This window comes from Protopterus annectens, chromosome 6.part0 (assembly GCF_019279795.1).
Source record: "Protopterus annectens isolate FY-2018-M chromosome 6.part0, PAN1.0, whole genome shotgun sequence".
NCBI lineage: Eukaryota > Metazoa > Chordata > Ceratodontiformes > Protopteridae > Protopterus > Protopterus annectens.
In genome coordinates, this window is record NC_056737.1 from 1,598,303,308 (window position 1) to 1,598,326,257 (window position 22,950).

The window sequence follows — 22,950 nt, forward strand, 5'->3', positions numbered from 1 at the left end:
TATTTCCTACTAACGTTAGCCATCAAATCTCTCTTTACTGTGATTCTGAATGAATATGGAATAGCTAAAATAAGAGAAGTACTTTTGGGATATGGCCATTTCCCTGCCAGATGTATAGAAACAATATGTGAGATTTTGGACTTAGTATTACAAAATAACGTATTTGTGTTTGATAAACAACTATACCAACAAATTTCTGGTATAGCTATGGGGACAGCGATAGCTAGCACATGCGAATTTAACTCTAAGTAGATGGGAAGAAGAAAACATCTTTGGTCAGGCCAATAAAGATGCACATAAAATATTATTTTATAAGCGTTTCGTGGATATCTTCCAAGCATGGCATGGTACTAGTGATGAACTAAAGAATTTTCATTTGTACCTAAATGGTGTAAATGATTTTTTTTAAATTTGAGATGAACTATTCAGAATTAAGTATAAACTTTTTGGATGTGACTTTGTTTAAGACTGAAACTGGGTTAGATATTAGCATCTACAAAAAAGATATACAAACAAATAAATATTTACACAAAACTAGCATGCATGCTAGGCATGTTTTTAAGGGCATACTTAGGGGGCAATACCTACGTGTTAGTAGGTTAAACACCCGAGATTAAATATGCCGCAAACAGATGAAAAACATGACAGATGAACTTCTTCAAAGAGGCTATAACCCAAATGAATTAGATGTAGCCAGAAGTGAAATAATATCTATGATACAAGCAAGAGCAAGGCCTTATTTTTCTAACCAGAATAGTACTACAGCCACATACTCATTGTCTGATAATACCTTGAGATATCTAATGACTTTTAATAGGACAAGTAAAAGTATTGAAGAAGTCATTAGAAATAACTGGCATGTATTGAAGGCCATGCCAGGTTATGGTAAATGGATTCCCGATAGACCATATTTTACTTATAGAAATTGTAATAGTTTAAAGAAATGTTTATGTTGCAAAGACTGTAGCTTGAATAGAACAGAACCTATGATACATAAGAAAGGCACTTACCCTTGTTACAGTTGTGTATGTTGTGCTAGTATTATTACAATAACTGAATTTGTGCATCCATGTAATGGGAGGAAATTTGAATTTTGTTGTACAGCTACTTGCAATACCACAAATGTGATCTATTTAGCATTATGCCAACAATGTCCATGTTTTTATGTTGGTAAATCAACAAGAAGGCGAAGAGACAGGATTGTGGAGCATAAATCGGAAATAAGGAAGGAAGGTAATCACTAATTCTCTAGCCCAGCATATTCAGGAGACAGATGAATTGCATCATTTTCTCTTTGGTGTAATAGATATTCTAATTTCTAATATTAGACGTGGGGATTTGATAAATAGATTGGACTAGGGAATATGAGTGGATCATCTGCTTACATGCAGATACTTACCCTGGTTTGAACAAACAGCTTACAATAAAACCTATTTTGAAAAGGAAGCAACTACAACTAAAATAATTGTTAGTAATATGTATACTTATAATATTTGTGTATATTTTAACATTATGCTGAAATATATGCACAAATAGGTTTTTTAGACATGTATAAATGCATATGAGTACCCCCTTTTTTTCTCTAGTAATGTATAAATATGTGTACGTATTTGAGGTAATGCTAAATGAATTATGATTATGTCATGTTTTTTAGTAGCCAATTTTGAAATCTTGGTATAAATATGTTGAAATGTATGCATTAATAAGTGTGTATTATTAGACAGATACATATGTAAGCATTTGTTTAGTTTAGTAAGGTAGTAATATGTGTAGGTTTTGAGTGATTCCTAAATGAAATGCGATTATACTTAGTTTTATAGTAGCAAATAAATCTGAAACCTTAATGGAATGTGATATACTCCTTTAAGACTTTTAGTGAGATACTCCATCAATTGTTTCTTCTTAATTATTTGATTGTATTTAGTTTGTGATAGGTAGGCTGTGTCATGTGCTTGTTAGATTTTTAAGTATAAAGAATGTGATGTCCTGATATAATTTTATTAACAGTGAAGAAGGACTTTTGTCTGAAAGCTCTGTTTTATTAAAAATATTGATGCGATGCTGTGGAACATGCTTTTTGTTTTGAAGCAGAAAATTTATCCCAGGACTCCACTCATACTACTAATGGACAGAGGTAGCTTGTAAACGTTTCATTTTATGCATTGGTCCCCTCAAATTATCCCAGTTATGCTCATTAGGATTAATATATAATTATTGACTGGGGGATGGGTTTGGCCAATCTAACATCAAATGGGATAGGTTAATCTGATCACCAAAAGGGAAATTGTCTCAGCTTAAAACGTCACAAGGTCAACTAGTGTAATACTTACCAATGAACCTGTAAGAGCCAAGCCAGACCCTTGACTCTGCTCTGACTTGGCTCTTTTTCGTAAAGCTTGTCCACCTCTACTCTAAAGTTTATCTCTTGGAAAATGCTTTTCTTGGTAGTCATCACCTCTGCCAAATGGATGTCAGAGCTTCAGACTTTTATTTATAGGAAAATCAGCTTTGTTCACAAGACTTATTTGTCTTTTAAAGATCAATTCATATTTACTTCTGAAAGTTGTGTTAGAATTATCCTTAAGCCTTCCATTCATCTCCATGCTTTCTTTCTGTTGTGGCATAAATCAGGGAACAATAGCTCCTTATCATGTTTTGCAGGAAAAGGGTGCATGTGGTCAGCAGGTGGAACATCTGATTGTTTTCTTTGTTCCATGCATGGGAGTCTTGCTGCAACTAAGCAAACCCTTTCAGAGTAGTTTGCTGACTGCATTGTGTTTTGTCATAAGGCAATGAACTATCATTTGGTCCTGGGCTGAACAAACATACTGGTATTAAATGTGTGCTCAAGGGAAGATGTGTCAAGTGTCCTCTTCTGAGTTTCTCATTATTTTGATGCATCATTATTGTAATTATTTTATTCAGCAAAGTTACTTTGCTTTTCAGAACTGATCACGCTTCAGCGTTGTGATTTTTATACAAATACATGTATATGTTTGTGTATGTAAGCATATTTCAAACTTTTTTTTATATGAAGCAAGATGGTATTCATCTGATGTATTACTGTTGCTGGTTACAACTTTGGTTTAATTTAAAATGGATGTGTTGTTCCAACATGTTAATTGTTAAACAGTTTTATATTAAGCAAAATGGATTTAACAGTATTTACTTGACAGGCTTGTTGTCTCATTAAATGGAAGTATTAGCAAAACTTGGTTGGTAAATTAAATATGTCTCATTGCTGAAAGTTTTAAAAAGACTATGGCAAAAACATTTTTTATTCTGAAGAAGTCTTTTTTTTTTCTCCACACAGCTGACCATTAACTTATCCCAGTGCCTCTCTTTGTTCACAGGGTGTACCTACCTATTTCTTATACCCCTGAGCTTTCTCTGCTACAAGTTAAACCCAGTGAAGAGATTACGTTGTCCCAGGATGGTGTCATAGTGCTGCCATGGGTGTTTTCTACTTTAAACCCATCTCCAGTACATGCCCAGCAATGCTCCTCGATAGGATGTATACTGGGTAATCTGCTGTGTATCGCCCCTCAGTTCTGCAAAGGGTTGATGTCCGTAAGCCACTACACCTATCTGCAGAAGCCCTCTGCAGTAGTTTCTCCCCAGTCTCCACCAGGGAAATTTTTCACATTCTGTGTTCCTGGATACTCACCACTCTTATCCTCACCCAATCTGGGTACAAGTATTCTCCCTGCTAGCACCTCAGACACCTGGGCCATAGCCATGGCTTTATCACTCTGCACCATGGTGCTGGGTTTTTCTGAAGAAATCTGATGCAAGTTACAAAGTGTTGATCTGATTTAAGTTGTATAAAATCGCAGACTTCGGATGTTTTTTTATTTACTTAATTATTCTTTAGACCACTCGTAAGAGGGATATATTTGTTGGTTGGAATGCCACATAGTTAAAAAAACATTTTTGAAGAAGGGAGTTCACCCCTTTCACCCCCAAATGTGGGTATTGAGCCCCACACCAGTGATAATTGGTATAACTCTAAAGTCTCTGCACCTCATGACAGATGGAATATTCTGGGTTAACACAACCTTAGACTTTGCATATATCCTCGCATATTCACACTTGTATTTTTGCTGCTCCAGGGATAGCAGTTAACACTGTCAGAATTTCAACATGCATTGGTCATCTCTTCCTTTTTGAGTTCTATTGCTTGGGACTCGTTCAAAAAGTAAGGACCAACAGGCAAACATATCTTTAGAAGATAGGCTGAAATGTAAACACCTCCTATAATTTCAGATTTTCTACAGCATCTTGACCAATGTTTTTGATGTCCACAACTCCCATAACCACTAAGGTCGATAGGGGAGTCATTCTGCTAATGGGGATTTTCAAGATGGCTGCAGACTGAGTAACAGCTTAATTCTAGTTCTCTCAGTGTGAAAGAGAAATTCAGCAGAGAAATCCAGTGGTAGTTTGTGATTCTGGGTAAATTTCAGTAACTGGCTAGTAACTAAACGGCCTGGATACCAGGAAAAAAGAATTACAGATGACCTAAAGGAAAACAGGTATAAAAGGTGAGGAAAACACACTGACTGGGAAAAAAACAGCAGCTGTTCAGCAAAAGCAGTGCAATCTCCAGACATGACTTCCAGTAACCTAGAGGAAAGCTTAATACAACTGCACACAGCCTTGGTTAAATAAATAATATACTGATGGAATATATCAAAAAAGTTGGAAAAAGGGAATAAGCTTTAAAAAGATATTTAGATAAGGTGATAAAACTGCAAAAATCAGAGGTTGAAATGAAGAAAATGTTGGCTGAATCTGAGACTTCTTAAGAAGAGATGTTTTAAAAAATAGAGATAGAGGACAGAGCATGTAGGAAAAACCTGAGATTTGCAGCTGTACCAGAGAAGCTAGAAGGAACAGACTGCATAAATTTTATGAAAGCACAAATAAGCAACTGGACCTGGTATTCCACAGCAGGAGCTGTAAATCAAAAGGGGAAAATATGTGTATGCTTCTAACCTGGCTATGAAAAAGCAACCTTGACCTTTAATAGTAAAGATGCAGTCCTACTAGCAGAAGGTGTTGATTCTGACAAAACTGTGGCAGAAGGACAAAGTACTAAAAGTGGGAAACACCAGAGTGTTGGTTGAGAATGATTGCTCATTGTACAGCAGTAAATTTATTTCACTATTCGGAGAACATTGAGAAGCAGGCATAAGATTCAAACTGCTTTACTCAGCTGTCTTCAAAATATTCTTCCCTGGAGGGATGCAACAATTTTTTGAAGCAGTACATGCCAAGGAGAAAATATGAAAGTTTGTCCAACAAAAGGTGAGCTGTGAAAAAGGAGATTCTGCTTCTTTTTCTTCTAGTAATAAAGACCACAGAGAGACTGCCAGTGAAATATTTTTGTTTCAACGGAAAATGCTGGAGAGAAGGAAGGGAGCACGAGAGTTGACTAGAAGAATCGAGAGTACATTGAAAATGAAGCAGAGACAGCATTTTGGAGATGGATATGAAAAGAAATAGAAGCAGTACCTTGGAAACTGACAAAATGTGGGATTACAAAGCAATAATTATTTGTGAAATATGACAGAACAAGAAAATCTGGAAATATTGGACTTTTTTTGGACTTAGCTGGACTAGTGGGGGACTCTAAAGTATATGCCCTACTTCATGTCATTAATGTTGGGAAAAATTACTTAGTGGAAGTGAAGGAGAAGAGGGAGAAGGTTAACTGTGAGTAAAACAAAGCTCTTTTTCTTAATAGTACTAGTTTTAAAGTTTATGATTTTATTTGCATGCTAATAAGGTAAAGTTTGTATCAAATTTGACCTACAGGTCAACAAAACCATACAGACCATCAATAAGCTTGGATCACTGTATAGAAACAAGACATCTTTAATCCCACTGTCTAGGACTGCAATCGCTCGATCACACCTACTCTCTGCTCTTTTATATGCCTTACCTGTACTCGCAAACCTAAACAAATCTGAACTATGTAAGCTGTCCCATAGCTACAATCATATTGCCAGATTCGCCACTGGCTCAACCTATAGAACCCACCACTGCCAGAACCTTAAACAACTAGAGTGGCTAGAACTGCCCATCTTAATTCAATTCAATCAACTCTTAATAGCACACAAAATTTTGTACCACCCTGAGGATACCCCCTCATTTAAAAATATTATTAAGCCATATAGCAACCTAAGATCCCTACAGTCATCCAGTAAACTGCTGGTCCAAACCCACAAAGCTAATAACTCTGCTGGCGAATCCCTGTTTGCCATCTTCATTGGCAAAACCTGGTATTCATTGCTAAACTATATAATCCTACAATCCTCCAAAAGTCACTTCAAAAAAACCTAAAGCAGTATCTCAAAGTGAATTGGGTATGCCCATGTACCAACCCTGATTAAGTTATAAACTAAAAGCATATTCTGTAATTATCATAACTTGTAACTACATCATCAAGCTCTGCTTCCAATCTGATGCATCTTACTTTTAATTGTGTCTGTCCATGAGAATTGTGAGTCCCTACTAGGGAACACTACTAAGCCATTGTATATAATCACTTTGTTTTTATAATTGTTTGCTAACTTCTGTGTAATCTATGTAAGTTTGTCGATGTGGAGCTTTTCTCCCCAGGCCTCCAAAGAAAATGGACATGTATCCAGTCGGACTATCCCGGTAAACAAATGTAAAATAAAATAAATAAATAAATTGTATCAGTTGTTTCTCATTTTTAATGGGGATACTATTGTAAACAGGTGCTCCTTTTTTTCCTCCTTTCTTCTCTCTTTGTCCTTGTTCAGCTTTAAGAAATGTAGCCACTGCAATTTTAAAAAAGTCTGGTTGAAATAGCATGATAAAAAGAAAACAATATTTGCTTTTTCTCATTCTTGCATGGGAGGTTGACTGGATTAAGGCCCTTAACTTGATCTAGTAACAAGTTTTGAGAGAAAGCAAGTAAACAAAAAAGAATATTGAATATTAGAAGTTTTTTTCTAGCAAGTAAATGTATGCTTAATAGCAGTTCTGTATCTGGTCGTCATGTCTCCGTGGAGACAATCTGATAAGGAGAAAATGGCTAGGAGATAATGTTCTCTGAAAACATTCACATGTTTTCCTAGCTGGGAGACTATAAAGATAAGACAAAACCAGACAGTACTTAGTAGAAGCACAGGCTGCATCATGCATCTTAGCGTGGATAACTGTTATTTTAGGTTAACTCAAATCTATGAGTGTGGCTGTCAGTTTGGAACTTTTGCTCCTATTAGGAGGGTAAAATTCAAATATTTGATGTGCATAGTTTTGTGTGTTCTTATTAAGTTAATAGGTTTTAGGGGGTATTGGGGTGTGTTTTTTGGGGGGGTGTGTTCACTAAACGTTTTGTAAGATATGACATAGGCCCAAATGGATATGAGAAGAAACATCTGTATAAAAGTTCAACCTGCCAAACAGTGTATGTATGTATGTATGTATGTATGCAATGCAAACGCTGGAACTAGACATTTAACAAAAAAAGCTGTTATTCATAAAAGGTGGGAATAATAACTTTTTAATACAGTGAGCTATAATATATAACATTAAGTATCCTGTTTTTTGTTTATTTTGTTCTTTATTTCTTTGTTATTTATAGAACTTTGTGTACTGTGTATTTTTCTAGCTAGTTTCACTGTGTGTGAGGTATTAACTGGAAATTGTCCACTTTTATTAAGCATCTGTTGGGTTGTTTGTTTCTGATAACTTGTTGCAGTTAAACTCTTTTTTCTAGAGGCTCCTTTAGCTGTTTAAAACTTTCATTTAAAGGCTCACTGCTGCTTTTCAGCTGTGAGAAACATTTCTGCAGTTGTTCTAAGTAGTGTGGATATTTGTAGCATTTTCCATATTCATGCTTGTATTTGGGCCTAGTGTTTGTGGAGGCTGTGTGTCTGAGCACATATTCAGGGACATCTTGGTTTAGCCAAAGCCATCAGGCATTTCAGTGAGAGAGATTTTTTTGAGGTCATTGGCTGACTGAGGTCACCTGTGACTACAGCTTAGACTAAGCACCTCATTGGTTCTTTAGAGATTTCTTTCTTAAAAGCTGTCTCAGGTTTCAACTTTCTGTTACCTAAGAAGTTCAGTTGTGAGTGTTCTGCCATTTCACACTGAGCTGATTGAAGGAAGGACACTGAGGAAACTCTGAGCTATAATATATAACATTAAGTATCCTGTTTTTTGTTTATTTTGTTCTTTATTACTTTGTTATTTATAGCACTTTGTGTACTGTGTATTTTTCTAGCTAGTTTCACTGTGTGTGAAGTATTAACTGGAAATTGTCCACTTTTATTAAGCATCTGTTGGGTTGTTTGTTTCTGATAACTTGTTGCAGTTAAACTCTTTTTTCTAGAGGCTCCTTTAGCTGTTTAAAACTTTCATTTAAAGGCTCACTGATGCTTTTCAGCTGTGAGAAACATTTCTGCAGTTTGTTTCCCACCCTCCCTCCATGTTGGTATAGTGTTTTTATAGTTGGTGGCTTTGCAGTTGCCTGCCCCTAGTGTAAATTCAATCTGGGACCCTCCTCCCAGTCTAGTGTCATTACCTCATTCTACCCAGTACAGGGAGAACATTTGAGAAGGCCAATCAGCTTAGTTTCTGCTACTCCTTTCTCTTTCCACTAAAAAAAAAAAAAAATGTATCTGCTTTTACTGTATTTGTGTTTCTTCCTACTTTATTTTGCTTTTGCATCATCTTAAAAGTACTCAATTGTATTTATTACTGCTTGGTGTAACTCATTCTATGCCTTTTAGTTTAAGCACTTGGGCTTCAGACCAGTTGTTTTACATTAAGAAGTTTGTGGTCTGCACTGTAGTGGCAGAACAGGTAGCTTACATCCTTCTAAGTTGGGAACTGCTGATTGAGGGCTCAGTGTAGTAACCTGATTAAAGTGTAGCTATCATTCTAAGTCTTTTGGATTAAGCACTTGGGCTTCAGACCAGTTGTTTTACATTAGGAAGGTTTGTGGCCTGCACTGTGGTGGCAGGACAGGTAGCTTACATCCTTCTAAGTTGGGAGCTGCTGATTGAGGGCTCAGTGTCTGTTATTCTAAAAGTGTATTAGTTCTGGTTTAAGCACTTGGGCTTCAGGCCAGTTATTTTACATTAAGAAGGTTTGTGGTCTGCACTCTTGTGGGAGGAGAGGCTGGACTCTGCCCTTCTGAGCTGGGAATTTCTGGTTAAAGGCTTATAGTGCCTACATATTTGAACTGTTTCTTACTGAAATTGGTACACCTTGTTTGCTGTAGCATAGACTAGATCCAGGCCTGCTGAATCTAGCTTTGTTTGTATTCTTATTTCCCCGAAATGCTAATTCCACCTAAAACGTGGCTTTTCAGCTCTTCTGTGGATCCCTAGTGATATCTGCATTGCTTACTGTACTTATTTCTGTGTTTCACTTGAAAGAAAGTTACCGTTTGTCGTTTTTGCATTTGTTACCTGTAACACATTGCATTTAAGTTGCCTGGCACTTGCTCACTAAAGCAATTATATAAGTCAGCACTAAAAAATTAAAAGCACTACACCCTCACAAACTCCCCTTGAGTACCTTGTTCCCCATTGGCCCTTTTTTTCAATTATAAAGGAATTCCCAGCACTATTCTAGCATGTCCAAAGGTCAGTTGTCAGTCTTTTCTCCGGTCCAGCTGGTGAATCTGGGAATCTTGAGGCAATGTTACAACTGCCTCATGTACACAGACAACCCTCTCCTCCTCCCAACAAATTCCAACACATGTGAGAGATGCAACCATATAGCCAAACTGGAGGCTAAGCTCTCTCAACTCAGTACTGGCATAACCAGTCAGGAGGAGAAGGAAACCACACTCACTACAATTCCAGTCTCACATAGACCTACCACAACAGCAAACCAAACACATAAACACACAAAAACATACTAGGAGGCTCTAAATAAAAATCTGCCTAAGCAGCAGAGACCTCCAAAGCAGACACCCAAGCAACCGCTACCCCAAAACAAAACACGTGCAACACACAGCTTACAAAGCCAGTGTGCCGAACAGTCACAGCCCTTAAGGCTAAACAACATACCTGATACACTTCGTCCCGCTCACCAGGCTGAACAAGGAGAAGGTCACGGTGAGCTGCCTGTCGGGCGCTAGGATCCGCCACATAACACATGCACTCTGGTCACTCCAAAGCAATTACAAATATGACTCAGTCATTGTCCATGCTGGTGTGAATGACCTGAGACGTACCTCCCTGGACTACATGAAAGAGACATAGAGGAGCTCTCTGAGCATGTAGCCCAGGCCGGTGTGACCCTGACCTTGAGTAGCATCTTACCCTCACCAAGAATGATGCCACAATATGAAGACAAGATGATCAATTTCAACAATTGGTTTAAGTAATGGTGTCATTCAAAGGGGATCCAATGCCTGTCCACCTGGGATGACATGCTTGACAAGCCACGATGTTTCACTAGGGACAGCTTGCACCTGTCACCCCCTGGGCTTTCGGATATTGGCAAAGGCTCTTGCTACCCCCATAGTGCCTTTTTTAGGCAAGGCTCAAAAGACAAATCCACCTCCATAGGTATCACAAGGGATAAGAAACTACTCAACGCCAGAAGTCCAAACCTCAAGATGCACGCACTCGAAACTCTCCTTAGCATGGAGAACATCGATATCTGTGCAGTAACAGAAACCTGGTTCAAGGCTCCTGAGAACACCCCAGCACTACCAGGTTATACCTCATACCATGTTTTTCGGCCCCAAAACTTGGACCGAACCACAAAAGGAGGGAGAGTATCAATATTCGTCAAAGATACCCACACGTCCAGGTTGGTGGCACAGCACAAAGCATCAGAGACTATCCATGTGCAACTAACAGTGGGTAAAACTGCCTTCCAGTTTATAGCCTGCTACAGACCACCCTCCCAAACCCAGGAACCCCACTCGGCCTTCCTGAGGACACTGGAAAATATGAAGGTCTCTCCAAACACCATTATATTGGGCGACTTCAATTACCCAAACATAGACTGGGAGCATTACTCTAGCTCCAACACCCTAGCCCAAAGGTTCCTAGAATTTATAAACTCAAATGCTATGGAACAACTTGTTACCACTCCCACAAGAGGGGAAAACATACTGGACCTGATCATCACCAACATGGGGACTCTATGCTCCAGACCAGAAGTGTATCCCCTCACTGGTAAGATCAGACCATAAACTAATCTCACTGGATATTCACATCCTGACCCCACCCCCTGCCCAGAAAACCACAGTGAAAAACTTTTCTAAAGCAAATTTCACACTCCTCAAAACCGAGGTGGAATCCTTCAAAGTCCCCGGGCCTGTGGAAAATATGGCCCAGACCGCAGAATCCTTTATAAATGCATTCTATGAACACCTTCAGGAATGCATGGATCATGCAATCCCAAATAAAACCAAGACCCAATCCTCCAAAGGCAGACGTCCTGTCTGGTGGACCCCAGCCATAAACAAACTATACAATAGAAGGAGGAAGCTACTACATGATAGAGCAAAATCCGAAAAAGGGAAGGCATCTCTTATCAGTATTAGCAAAAAACTATGGGCATTCATAAAATCGTCTAAGGTCAGCTTTGAGAGAAAAATTGCACAGGACACTAAGGATAATTACAAGGCTTTCTTTAGTTATGCTAGGAACCTGGGTGGGAATTCCCAGATATGCTCAGAATTAGTCGAAAATGACAAAAAGTACACCAAACCCACAGACATTGCCAACATCCTAGCTGACAGGTTCAGCGCAAACTCCCCCCCCCCACCAAAAGGGCAAATATCTATCCCAGCAGAGTGCTGCCCCCCTGACATCTCAGATGCTCAGGTAAGAGCCGCCCTCTCCAAAGCAAAAAACACAGCATCAATGGGACCAGACGGTGTCCCAGGCTGCGTCCTACATGAACTCCAAGAAGAGCTAAACCCAAACATAAAACTACTGTTCAATCTCAGCCTTACTACAGGATATGTACCCAAAGAGTGGCGTACAGCAACAGTGGTCCCTCTCCACAAAGGTGGTGCCTCAACGGATCCTGGAAACTATCGCCCCATAAGCCTGATTAGCTTGGTCTGCAAAGCTATGGAAAGGATCATCATGGACCTCATAAATAAAGATATTGGGGACTTAAAGACACTGGATCCTACCCAGTTCGGCTTTTTTAAGGGCAGATCCTGCCTCTTAAACCTGGTCGATTTCTTTGAAACAGTCACCAAGGCCATTGATGAGGGGAAGGTGGTCCACACAGCCTACCTGGACCTCACAAAAGCCTTTGATACAATACCCCACTCGGGCATTATAGATAAGTTCACCAGCTTAAATATAAACCCCTATGTCACTGGATGGGTTGCAAACTGGCTCAAGGACAGAACCCACATGGTTAAGACTCCAAACCAGTTACAAGTGGCGTCTCACAAGGCTCAGTCCTGGGACCTCCCTTGTTTGGTATATATTTCTTGGAGGTACAGGCCAACACGGAAGGACTGTGGCTGACCACGTTCGCAGATGACTGCAAACTGGGCGCCATAATCGACTCTCCAGCCGACACAAGCATCCTCCAAAAGGGCCTCATAGAAACAGACAACTGGTGCCAGAGCCATGGCCTCAAGCTAAACGCCAAAAAGTGTATAGTCATCCCCTTTGGCAAAAACAAAGTGCCCACAAATTACCACATAGGTGGTAATCCATTAAGTACAGAAGAAGTAATTAGGGACCTGGGGACCCAAGTTGATAGCAATCTCTCATTTGACAACCACGTGGCCAAAGTGGTTAGAAAAACATTTTATATAGCCCACCTAATCATGAAGGGATTCACATCTAGATCATGGGAGGTCATCGTGCCTCTTTACTCATCCCTCATCAGGCCCATAATTGAGTACAATGCCCCTTTTGGGATGTACCTTACCAGACACCTGCAACAACTGGAAAGACCCCAAAAGTACCTCACCAAGAGGATCAAAGGGCTCAAACAGATGCCATATGCTGTCCAGTTAAAGAAACTCCAGCTCTACTCAGTGGCATACCGCCTGCTCAGAGGCAATCTGTGCCTGACGTATAAAGCCATGTCCAACCTGGAATTAATGGACATGCTGCACCTCAGAAAATCCAAATCCCATCGAGCTACGCGCTGGAGAGACTTGAACCTCAACACTGAAATAAATTGGACATGCTAGAGGGACAGATTCATAACCCAGAGGCTCCCTTCACTCTGGAATAAAATCCCAGTCCAGGTTAGGCAGAGTCCCTCATTGACTCTCTTCAAGAGGAATCTTGATGAGTGGATGGGAGTTCGTAGGTTCACCCTGGGTATCACTACTGTGTCACTGTTAAACAGAGGCACAGTATACTAACCTCGAAAAAGGGCATACAAAATTAATTTAAAATGAGTGGCGAAAGCCAAACACACTCTGGCTAGGCTTATAAATGCCCTAGGGAAGACCTGTGATGCTTTCTGTAATGTCTTCAGATGGCAATGGTCTTACAGATAAATATAAAAAAGAAAGAGGTGTGAACTATATTAAAATGTAGAGTGCAAATAGCTGTGATAGAGGAGACACATTTGGAAAGAACTGAACATGAGATTTTGATAAATAAATGTTTTTCAGGATGGTTATTCTGTGGAATACCTGGGACAAAGGAAGAGATTACTTAAATTAATTGCAAGAGGAGCTCCAATAGTGATAGAAGGGGATAAAAATGATAATGGTAGCTTTATGGTACTAAAGTTCTACTGACAAGTGGGGAGGAAGATTACATTGGCATGTACTTATATTCCACCTAAAACTGCTATAATAGAGCTTAAGAAAATTCTGGAAGACATAATCATCTTTCACCAATGAATATTATTTATAGTTGGGGACTAGAATTTGATTTGCAGCAGTGAAGATGTGTCTGGGGGCCCAGAAGGGAAAGTATAACAAAGGAGGGTTGACTTTTAAAGAAATTTATGGGAATATTTGGCATGGAAGATGTGAATTCAGTAATAGGAATTTGGAGTGAATTTACATATTATTCTGCAAGATACAAAAATCTGTCTAGATTAAACAGAATATCCATTTCACAAAAATATGTGCATTTAATTGAAGGTCTTTATATGCACCCAATAATTATTTCAGATCATTCGCCAATAATTAAAATAGAAATACAGGGTAATGAAGTAAAAATGAGACACTGGCGATTTTCCCACCTATCTGTTGAAAAGAGAGGAATTTAAGGAATGGGTAGTGGAAATTATTCAGGAGCTATTAGGGAAGACAGAAATTTATTTTGAAAATATAGTTAGGGAGTGGGATGAAATTTAAGTGGAGTTTAAAAATAGGGTGGATGTAAAAAAAAGGGGGGATATGGTTAAGAAGTAACAAGAATTATTTAGAGGAACTGACAAATCTTAAAATATTGCAGAATAGGGGGAATCTCACAGAATAAGAGGAGGAACAACTGCAGAATGCTAACCAGAAAATAAGGGATTACCTCGATAATATGCATGAGTTTAGAAAGATTGATGTTAAGCAACTTTTTTTTAATAACCCTAGAGCACAAAAACTTTTAGCACAACGATTCAGTCAACAGGAAGTAGAAGGAGCTGTTGCGAAGCTTAGGGTGTCTATAAGAAGAAAGGTAACAAGAGATCCTGTAGAGGTATTAGAAATATTTCTGAAATTCTGTGAAAGTCTGTATAAAGTAGAGAAATATGGAAATCAAGAAACGGTACAAATGGAAATGTTTATGGAATAATTAAATATGCCAAGGTTAGAGGTAGATGAGACTCAGTTACTAACAGGATAGGATGAGGTGAGGTAACAGTTGTGATGTATAACCAATCTGCAGGAAAGTCCCCAGGAATAGATGGTATTCCTGTGGATGTTTGGAAGCTAGGAGGAAAAAAACTGATAAAGATCTGGAAGGTTTTGTGCAACAGTGTTTTAAAAGGAGAAGTAGTACCAACATCCTGCAAGAAAGTGGTGGTAGCTGTAATCCCTAAAGAGGATAAAGATCTATCAGTTCCAGCTTCATACAGGCCCATTTCAATACTAAACCATGATTATAAAGTGTTTGTCTGTAATGACTAAAATAATGGCAAACGTGGTACCAAAATTGATAGATATGGATCAGTGTGGTTTTGTGTAGGGGAAGCAAACATTTGACAACATTAATAGAGTATTGATGATCCAAGAAGGAAGCAGAATGTAAGGCAAATACCATTGTTGTTGGTGGGTCTTGATGCAGAGAAAGCATTTGAAGAGTAAGCTGGGAATTTATGAGCAAGGCAGTGGAAGCATTTGCATTCCTTGATAAAATTATAAGGTTGATTAGGAGGATATATGAGGGATCAGAAGTGAAAATTAAAGTGAGTGGGTTCCTTTCTGATAATTTCTGCTTGAGCAGGGGGTCCAGGCTAGGGAGTCCTCTTTCCCTTTTGTATTTGCAGTATATTTAGAAACATTGGTAACGAAAATAAAATACTCAGAAATTCAAGGATGTAATTGGTGTGATAGTCAAGAAAATTTAACTCTATTTGCAGATGATATTATTTTATACCTGACAAAACCAGAAAATAAGATTACAGTGTTGTGGAACATTTTCAAATCTTTTTAGGATACAAAATTAATGAAGCTAAAACAAGTGCAGTAGCAGTAAAGTATGTACCCGCACACAAATTGGTTCAGCAATATCCATAGGTATTTTGGAGTATGGATTAAAAATTATTCCATTTTGCAGCTAAGGATATATGGAAGAGACTAAACAAAAGATAATGCAAAAACCAAGAAATTGGAAGCTTTGTTGTATGGATATGGATAATAAGATGCAAGCAGTTAAAATGTCTTTAGTTTTGTACACAGGTTTTATCAACCAGAGGAGACACTGTGGATAGCAATTAATAAAGAGCTGAAATATTTTATCTGTGAGGGGTAGACTGCAAGAGTCAAGTGGGATAAGATAATTCTCCCAATAGAACAAAGCAGATTGGGATTACCCAGTTTGAAGAGGTATTACAGAGCTACACAGCTAAGGCTCATATACTTAACACAAGCAGAAACCTATAATTCAAAGTGGAAAGGGATGATGATCATAATGCTGCTGCTGATGAAACGGGGGGGGGGGGGCTAAAGAAACAAGGAGGGACTGGGATTTTGGATGCAGGTCTTTAAGGAGAATAACAATAATCATACAGAATATTATACAAAGTAGCAGAAAGTATTCTACAAACTAAGCCTACACTGGAATGGAGATTCTGCCTATAGGAATGACTGCAATTAGGGATTCATACACTAACGAAGATGGGGCTGGAATTTATTGGAGAAAACTGGCAAAGAGCCAAGGTATTGGGAGCAAATAACTATAGATGGAAAGGTAATAGAATGGGGAGACGACAAGAATTTATATGGACTGCAGGTTAGAAATTGCCTTCCCTATCAAGGATTGATATCAGAGTATAGGCAAAGAGAAAGAAATGGGGGGGGTCCTAAATGAAAGACCAGCACTGGTAGAGTTTTTAGTAGAATCTAGAACTGGAGCTCGAGTTAAAAAAGGAATAATTAGTAGAGCATATAAAATATTGCATGATAACTATAAGAATAAATCAGAGGAGGTGAGAAAGGATCCAAAAGAGTTTGGATAAGCAGTTCACAAAGAAGCAATGGGAGATATATGCATGTCTCCCAAATATGCAACAAAATTTAGAAGATTTAGGATTTTTGGTTGGAAATGTTTACATAGATATTTTCATACCCCAAGTAGACTCCAGAGAATTTTCCTCAGGAAGACAGCAAATGTTGGAGGTGTGATGGGGGAAGAAAGAAATAATTGGGAACATATTTTCTGGGATTGTAATGAGTTAGCAGACTTTAAAGATTCCCTGCAGACTACTCTGTCAGAGATACTGGATAAACAAATTGATGTAAATGAGGAAATTATTTTTTGAGCTATGATACAGAATTGGAATTGTCTAGACATAGTAAGGCCTTGCTGAGCCTAATTATGGTTGGTGCTAAAAAAAAAGCAGTTACTGGAAAAATGGAAATCCAAGTCTAAACCAACTATACTAGAAGTAGTGAATATAGTAGCAAAGATAAAACATCCAGAACTGGGATCTTTAAAAAAGGGTAGGAGTAAATTACTTAGGAAAAATGGGAATTGTGGGAACAATATATACAGGGGAGGAATGAAATTTAAAAGAAAGCAGGACTTTAATGAGCTATATAATGTTTGACTGGCAATGATTGGGTAGATTATAAGTGATGTATAATGTTTGCAGCTAGGATTATGTCAGTATGTTTTGTGATGTAAAATACTTGCAGTTGGGATTATGTCAATATGGTTTGTTTTTATTTATATTAATATATGACTGCCTATGTTATATGTGATTCAATAAATATGCTTCTTGTTATAAAAAAAAAAACAAATAGTGAGATCTTTAGAAAAGGGTAGGAGTAAATTACATAAAAAATGGAAATTTTGGGAATAGTAGTTTTGGAGGAAGAATGACGTTTAAGAGAAGGCAGAAATTGAACAAATTATGTAAAGACATGCAGGTAGGTGCGTGTGTGAATGGGTGTGCCTTCTTTGAAGGTTGGGAGTCGAGCTGGCAACTCTGCACCATAAAAATCCACTGGCAATCATTAGCGGACTGGAGTTCCACTGTGGCGACCCCTATCCGGGAAAAGCCGAAATACATTTATGTAATATTGCTTTGATTATATGATGTATAACAATATATGTAATGTTTAATATTTGAATATGTAAATTTGTTAATATCGTTTGATTGCTTTTGTATAAATGTAAGTTTACCTGTGTCACAAGTGCTAATTGATTAAAGGTGTTTAAAAAATGTGGATAGTTGAGTTTAGTTTTTTTGTTCAGCCTTCTCAGCTTCTGTCAAGCCTTTTCTATTGGGTGTTCTATTGACTTCACCAGTCTCTGATGCAGGAGTACCTCCCAAAGAGAGACTGCCAAGCACCTCCAGCTGAAGGTTTCCCTCAGTAACATAAAGATATTGAAACATGGTGAACTCTTTGTTAAGTTACCCTGAATCAAAAGTTATGATAGGTGCCTATATAACAGTTGTCATACCTTTACCCTTTTCAAGGCAATTATTGTAAGCTGTGATGATATGTAATAAAGAGAACATTCTGTCCTTGAGTGGCAGTCCGGTATAAACTCTTATGTACTAGTTCATACTGTATTATATTGCAGCTTACCTCAGCATATTGATATGTCTAAGATAAAAGATAACAACAGGACCAGACTTGCAGATGCACTGGTTTATTTTTTTTTGGGTTTTTTTTTTTTTTTGTGTAAAACAAAATTTATCTTCTGTTCTTGACATAAGAATATGAATTTTCTTCTATATTGTCTGTCATTATTTATGCCCGAAGCGCTGAAGTTGTTTTTCATCTTCATACAGCTAACCACCACTAGTAAATTTTGCATTTAAAGCCTACACTAGTGGATTAGTGGCTACTTCCAGTGCTTGTTTCAAGAATTTATCCACTGCAGACATCTATGTTGAGGCCACTTGGTGTTTAGTACACATTTTTGCTAGCATTATTGTCTAGTTAAGTTGGGTGGTTAAACCAGATTTGGGAAGTCAGTACTCCAGGGCACAGCTTTCTTGAGTTCTGTTTTTGTGAAGTCCTCCATTCTTTTCCACACTGGTTATTAATTCCTGGGATTCATCCCATCAAGGACAGTCCTTGGTATTTACTACAAAAAATGCTGTGTCAGTTAATCCATAGGAGGGCCTTGATTGGTAGATTTAAAATTATCCTGTTTTATTCCTCCTGTGGTGAATGGCTCTTCCACTATCTGCAGCGGTTGGAGTTCCTTCTATGTCAGGTAAGTGTATGTTTTTATGTAATTTATTTATTTTTTGTATTAATGTAGTGTCCAGTCAGCTTTATTACTTTGACTTGCAGGAAGGCACTCACTGCATGCACTGGATAAACGGATGTTTCCTATGGAGGTACCTCCTTAAGTAGCCAGTGTGTTACATCAGAACTTTCATGGGTATATGTAAATAGACATCCCTCAACACAGAGTTTACAGAAAAAAAGTCTCTCTTTGTTAGCAAAAAAATTCTCAGTCAGACACATTTAGGATTGTCCCTTCCTAGAACATTGCTGTGGTAAGAGCATAGGTGATATTTTCATAGCTTTAAGAAAACTAGGTTAGAATGGATTGATTCTGAATTTGCTACATCTTTCCCTGAAGCATGCTGGTTATCTGATGTTCAGGGATCCAAAGAAAGTGTTGAGGTGCACTTCCGTTATTTTATTGAATCCTTATCATATGCTGGCCCAACTGACCTATTTGGAAAGTACCGAGAAGAGGTCTGACTTTCTCTGTCTGTTATGGCTCTTGCATGTGTATCCGGATTATAAAACTGCTTTTGGAGAAATCTGCCATCGATTTCTGTGGGCACTCCCTTTGCAGATGTTAATTGCCAAAGTTTCCTTTGTAGCTGTATTTTTGTAGCAAGTTAATTAATATGTAATTATGTAACTTGTTTTTTTCCTGTACATATTCATTTTCCTTAGGCAGCTTATATGTCTTGTTTTATTAAAAATATGATTTATTATTTTATGTCATGACCCTCCCATCACTTCAGAACCTCTGTGTTCCTTCAGTAGAATTCCTGAGAATTTGGGTTTTAGAAGATAAGCTTCCAGTCATCATTCTCCGCTGTCACTCTAAACAACTCGTAAGTATTTTGTAGGTCTCTTCATTTATTGCAATCTTCTCAGTGTAAAACATTTTAAAAAAATTCTATCAGCTTGTAGAAACCTGTAAATTTCTGTCATATGATGTACTTTTGAACACAGAACAAGATTTAGAAAATTCTTTTGTACTACCTTTAGTCTGCTTTGACATTAGTAGAAGGGGTAAAAGTATGAAGCTTTGGTTAATACAGTTGCTGCTTCATGCTTTTTGGATTATAGAGACCCATAGACCTTTCTACTTACCCACTTTCAGGTTGTCCAGTTCTTCACAAGCAAAAAAGCTATGTCTTATTTTCCTATGTTCATGTCCGTTGAGGTTTCACCATGGAACCCCAAACAGAGCGCTTCAGGGATCAGTACACTGAAAACTAATACCTAAAACTTTATGGTCACACCAACTCAAAAAAAGGAGAAATCTCCCAAAAGAAAGGAATCACTGCTAGTGTATACTAAAAATTGCACCAACAGTTCTATGAAATATAGTGATCATCATTGCGTCATTATTGCGTTCTTCAGTATCTTGTAATTTGAGAAACATGACACTCTTGAAATTTCACCTTTGCCAACTGTAGACCCTTGTTGTATTTTAACCTTTTTGACATATCATCTTCTATAGAGTACCACACTGTCAAGTTCACAGATAAATGGGAATGTTTTCTTTACTTGCTGCCATTCTTTCTTCTTGGTTACAAAGTAAGGGAACATCAGATCTGATATTGTCAATTTTCATTCATTCCTCAACATATGGGTCTGGATCCGATCCTCAGATCTGATTCGGCTGCTGTTCTATAGCTCTTGGAAACCACAAACTCTCAAGCTTCTCCCATAATGCTGTAGTTCCCTTCCTTCCCCTCATCTCATTTGCCACCATTGGGAACAGACATGGTTGCTACAGCTCTCGAGCGAATCTTTTTCTTCAGAATGATAAGTGCTTCTTTGTTGTTTATCTTGCTGGTATTTCTAATTATTATCCTTCCTTTACCTGTTATCTGTTCTTACCATTGGTAACACTTTTTTTTTTTATCATAGTTAGTAATTCTTTCTGTCTTTGCTGTTTATTGTACACCTTTCTCTTTCTTACGCGAGTAATCTCTTTGCCATTGTTGGTATATTTTTCCTTACCACTTGACGGTATTTCTCCTATTTACCATTGTCGGTAGTTATTTAACTTTTCCTGTTTTTTTTTGTTGTCTCTGGTTGGGATTATGGCAAATAAACCTTCGGGTTTTAAGAAATGTAGTAGTGGGCACAAGATTCTCCTGTCTGACATCACTCTGTGTGTGTCTACCATTTAGGACCTGAGCATTTACAGGCTAACTACTCTATTTGTAAATCTTTCAATCCGAGAGCCCTTGTAGATCAGAAGAATAAATTGATACTTAAAGGCCTCATTCCTATGGCCTACGGAGAATCACTATCAGGAGCTCTATCCTCCAAGTCTGACAGAAAGGAGGCAAGAAAGAGGCCTTCAGAGCAAACTGATTCATCTCAGTTTTCTTCGGATCCGACATGCATGGGAGCCGAGAAAGAAGATCAGGAAATCTTCGAATCCAACACACCACAAGTTGTTGGATCCTGCCATTTCAGACAGCAGGTCCATCTCTTCAGATCCTACTTCCTCAGAGCTGAAACCACTACCCATAACCAGGTATGCATCATCTCTGGTTCTAGTCCCATCTCTGCTCCCATTGCCCTTCCTGGAAAGATGTTGCTCTCCCTCCATCACCTCTTCCCATTTGTCCAGAAGTCTCACAAAAACAGACATGGATAGAATGATGAGAAAGTTTCTTTCGACACAAATTCAGATGGGAGTTCTCCTGGCCCCTACCCCAACAGGTCCAGAGGCCTTAACGTGTATGTCTATGCCTATTCTAGCTCCTCCTTTGATCCATCTTTCAGTTTTGGAGCCCTTGGATCCAAGTATCTGGATACCATCTGCTTCTCATCTAAGGATACCTCTATCTTTGGGTCCGACTCCATCTCTGAGTGTAACGACTCCAAGCATGTTAGAGATGGAGGGCTCTTGGACCTGAAGCTTAATTTTCGGGTCCGAGGGGTTAGGGTCAACTCCAAAGTTGTTGAACCCATCTTTGCCTCTCGGAGCTTCAGCATTCAATAGCTCGATTCCGACTCCTGCCTCGGGGGTGGTGTCTTTGGATCAGAGTGAATCTTTAGTCCAGAAGCATGTCTTCTCGGCTCTGATGGTTTCTTTCTCCCTTGGGCATTCACACTTTGAGGTAGTGGAGAGAGTATTCTCGTCTGGAGATCAGATGATTCCTCCCCCCTCGGATCTTCCTTCTGGTTCTTAGATGTCTTTGTGTCATGAGCCTCAGCATTCTACTCCACAGGGCCATGCCAGCCCAAAGACTCCAGGCAACCCAACTGGGCATTGTTATCTCTTCCAGTACTTCTCCAGAGCATCCCACCAATGAAGACACTAGGAAGAGGAAGTGCAAGAGGAGGCACTTGGACTCCCCTCAGTAGTCAGTCACAGAAGATATGGATTTCGATGAAGGGGAACGGCCCCCAAGATCACCACTTAACGTCATCTCATTTAGAGACATTTTAGAAATCCTGAAACAGTGGGGTGGTCGGTCTACCGTCAACCCTTCTGAAGAGGAATTGGTATTCCTTGAGGATTTTTGTGCTGGCTCATCTACTCCTGGATGAGTCCGCCCATTGTTGAGCTCATTGACTTGATCTCTCAGTGGGCTTGGAAAGAACTAGATTCTGTATAGCCAATCCCCAAGACACCAGATAGGCACCACAAAAACAAAGGGAGTTTTGGAACAAAGAAGGTACCGGTAGATGCTACGATTGTGATGGCAGCCAGCAAAATAGAATTTGCGGAACAGAGTTCTTCTGTCCACCCCCTAACCTGGAGTCTAGGGCTCTGGACAGATTTGGGAAGTGAGTATATGCATCAGCGACCTTTGCAGTCAGGTCCCTGAATTACTTGGCATGCTTTATTAGATTACAGGGGGATTTGATCAAAGAACTCTAAAAAAACCCTCTCACTGACTAGTACTGCTGAGGCAGAGTCTTCTTTTGCTTCACAGTTAGCCACCCTTCAATCCATTTCAAATTCATCTATGAGGCTTATTTGACATGCAGCTGAAGGAGCCCCAAGAGTTGCGGTTTTGGGTATTTCCCTAAGGAGACATGCCTAGATGTGCCTGTGTAATTTTGCAGAGCCCATCAAGTCATCCTTCACCAATGCT

General features: G+C 38.8%; 1 protein-coding gene across 2 annotated transcripts in view; it reads left to right on the plus strand.

Annotated features, from left to right (window-relative positions):
• The window catches only part of USP40 (ubiquitin specific peptidase 40), a 3,368,940-nt gene that overhangs the window by 2,900,498 nt on the left and 445,492 nt on the right, over positions 1–22,950 (plus strand). For both annotated transcript variants that reach the window (XM_044075047.1, XM_044075048.1), the window contains one exon: positions 19,597–19,709. In XM_044075047.1, the coding sequence (XP_043930982.1) occupies positions 19,597–19,709 (113 nt within the window). The remainder of the gene's footprint in view (positions 1–19,596; positions 19,710–22,950) is intronic.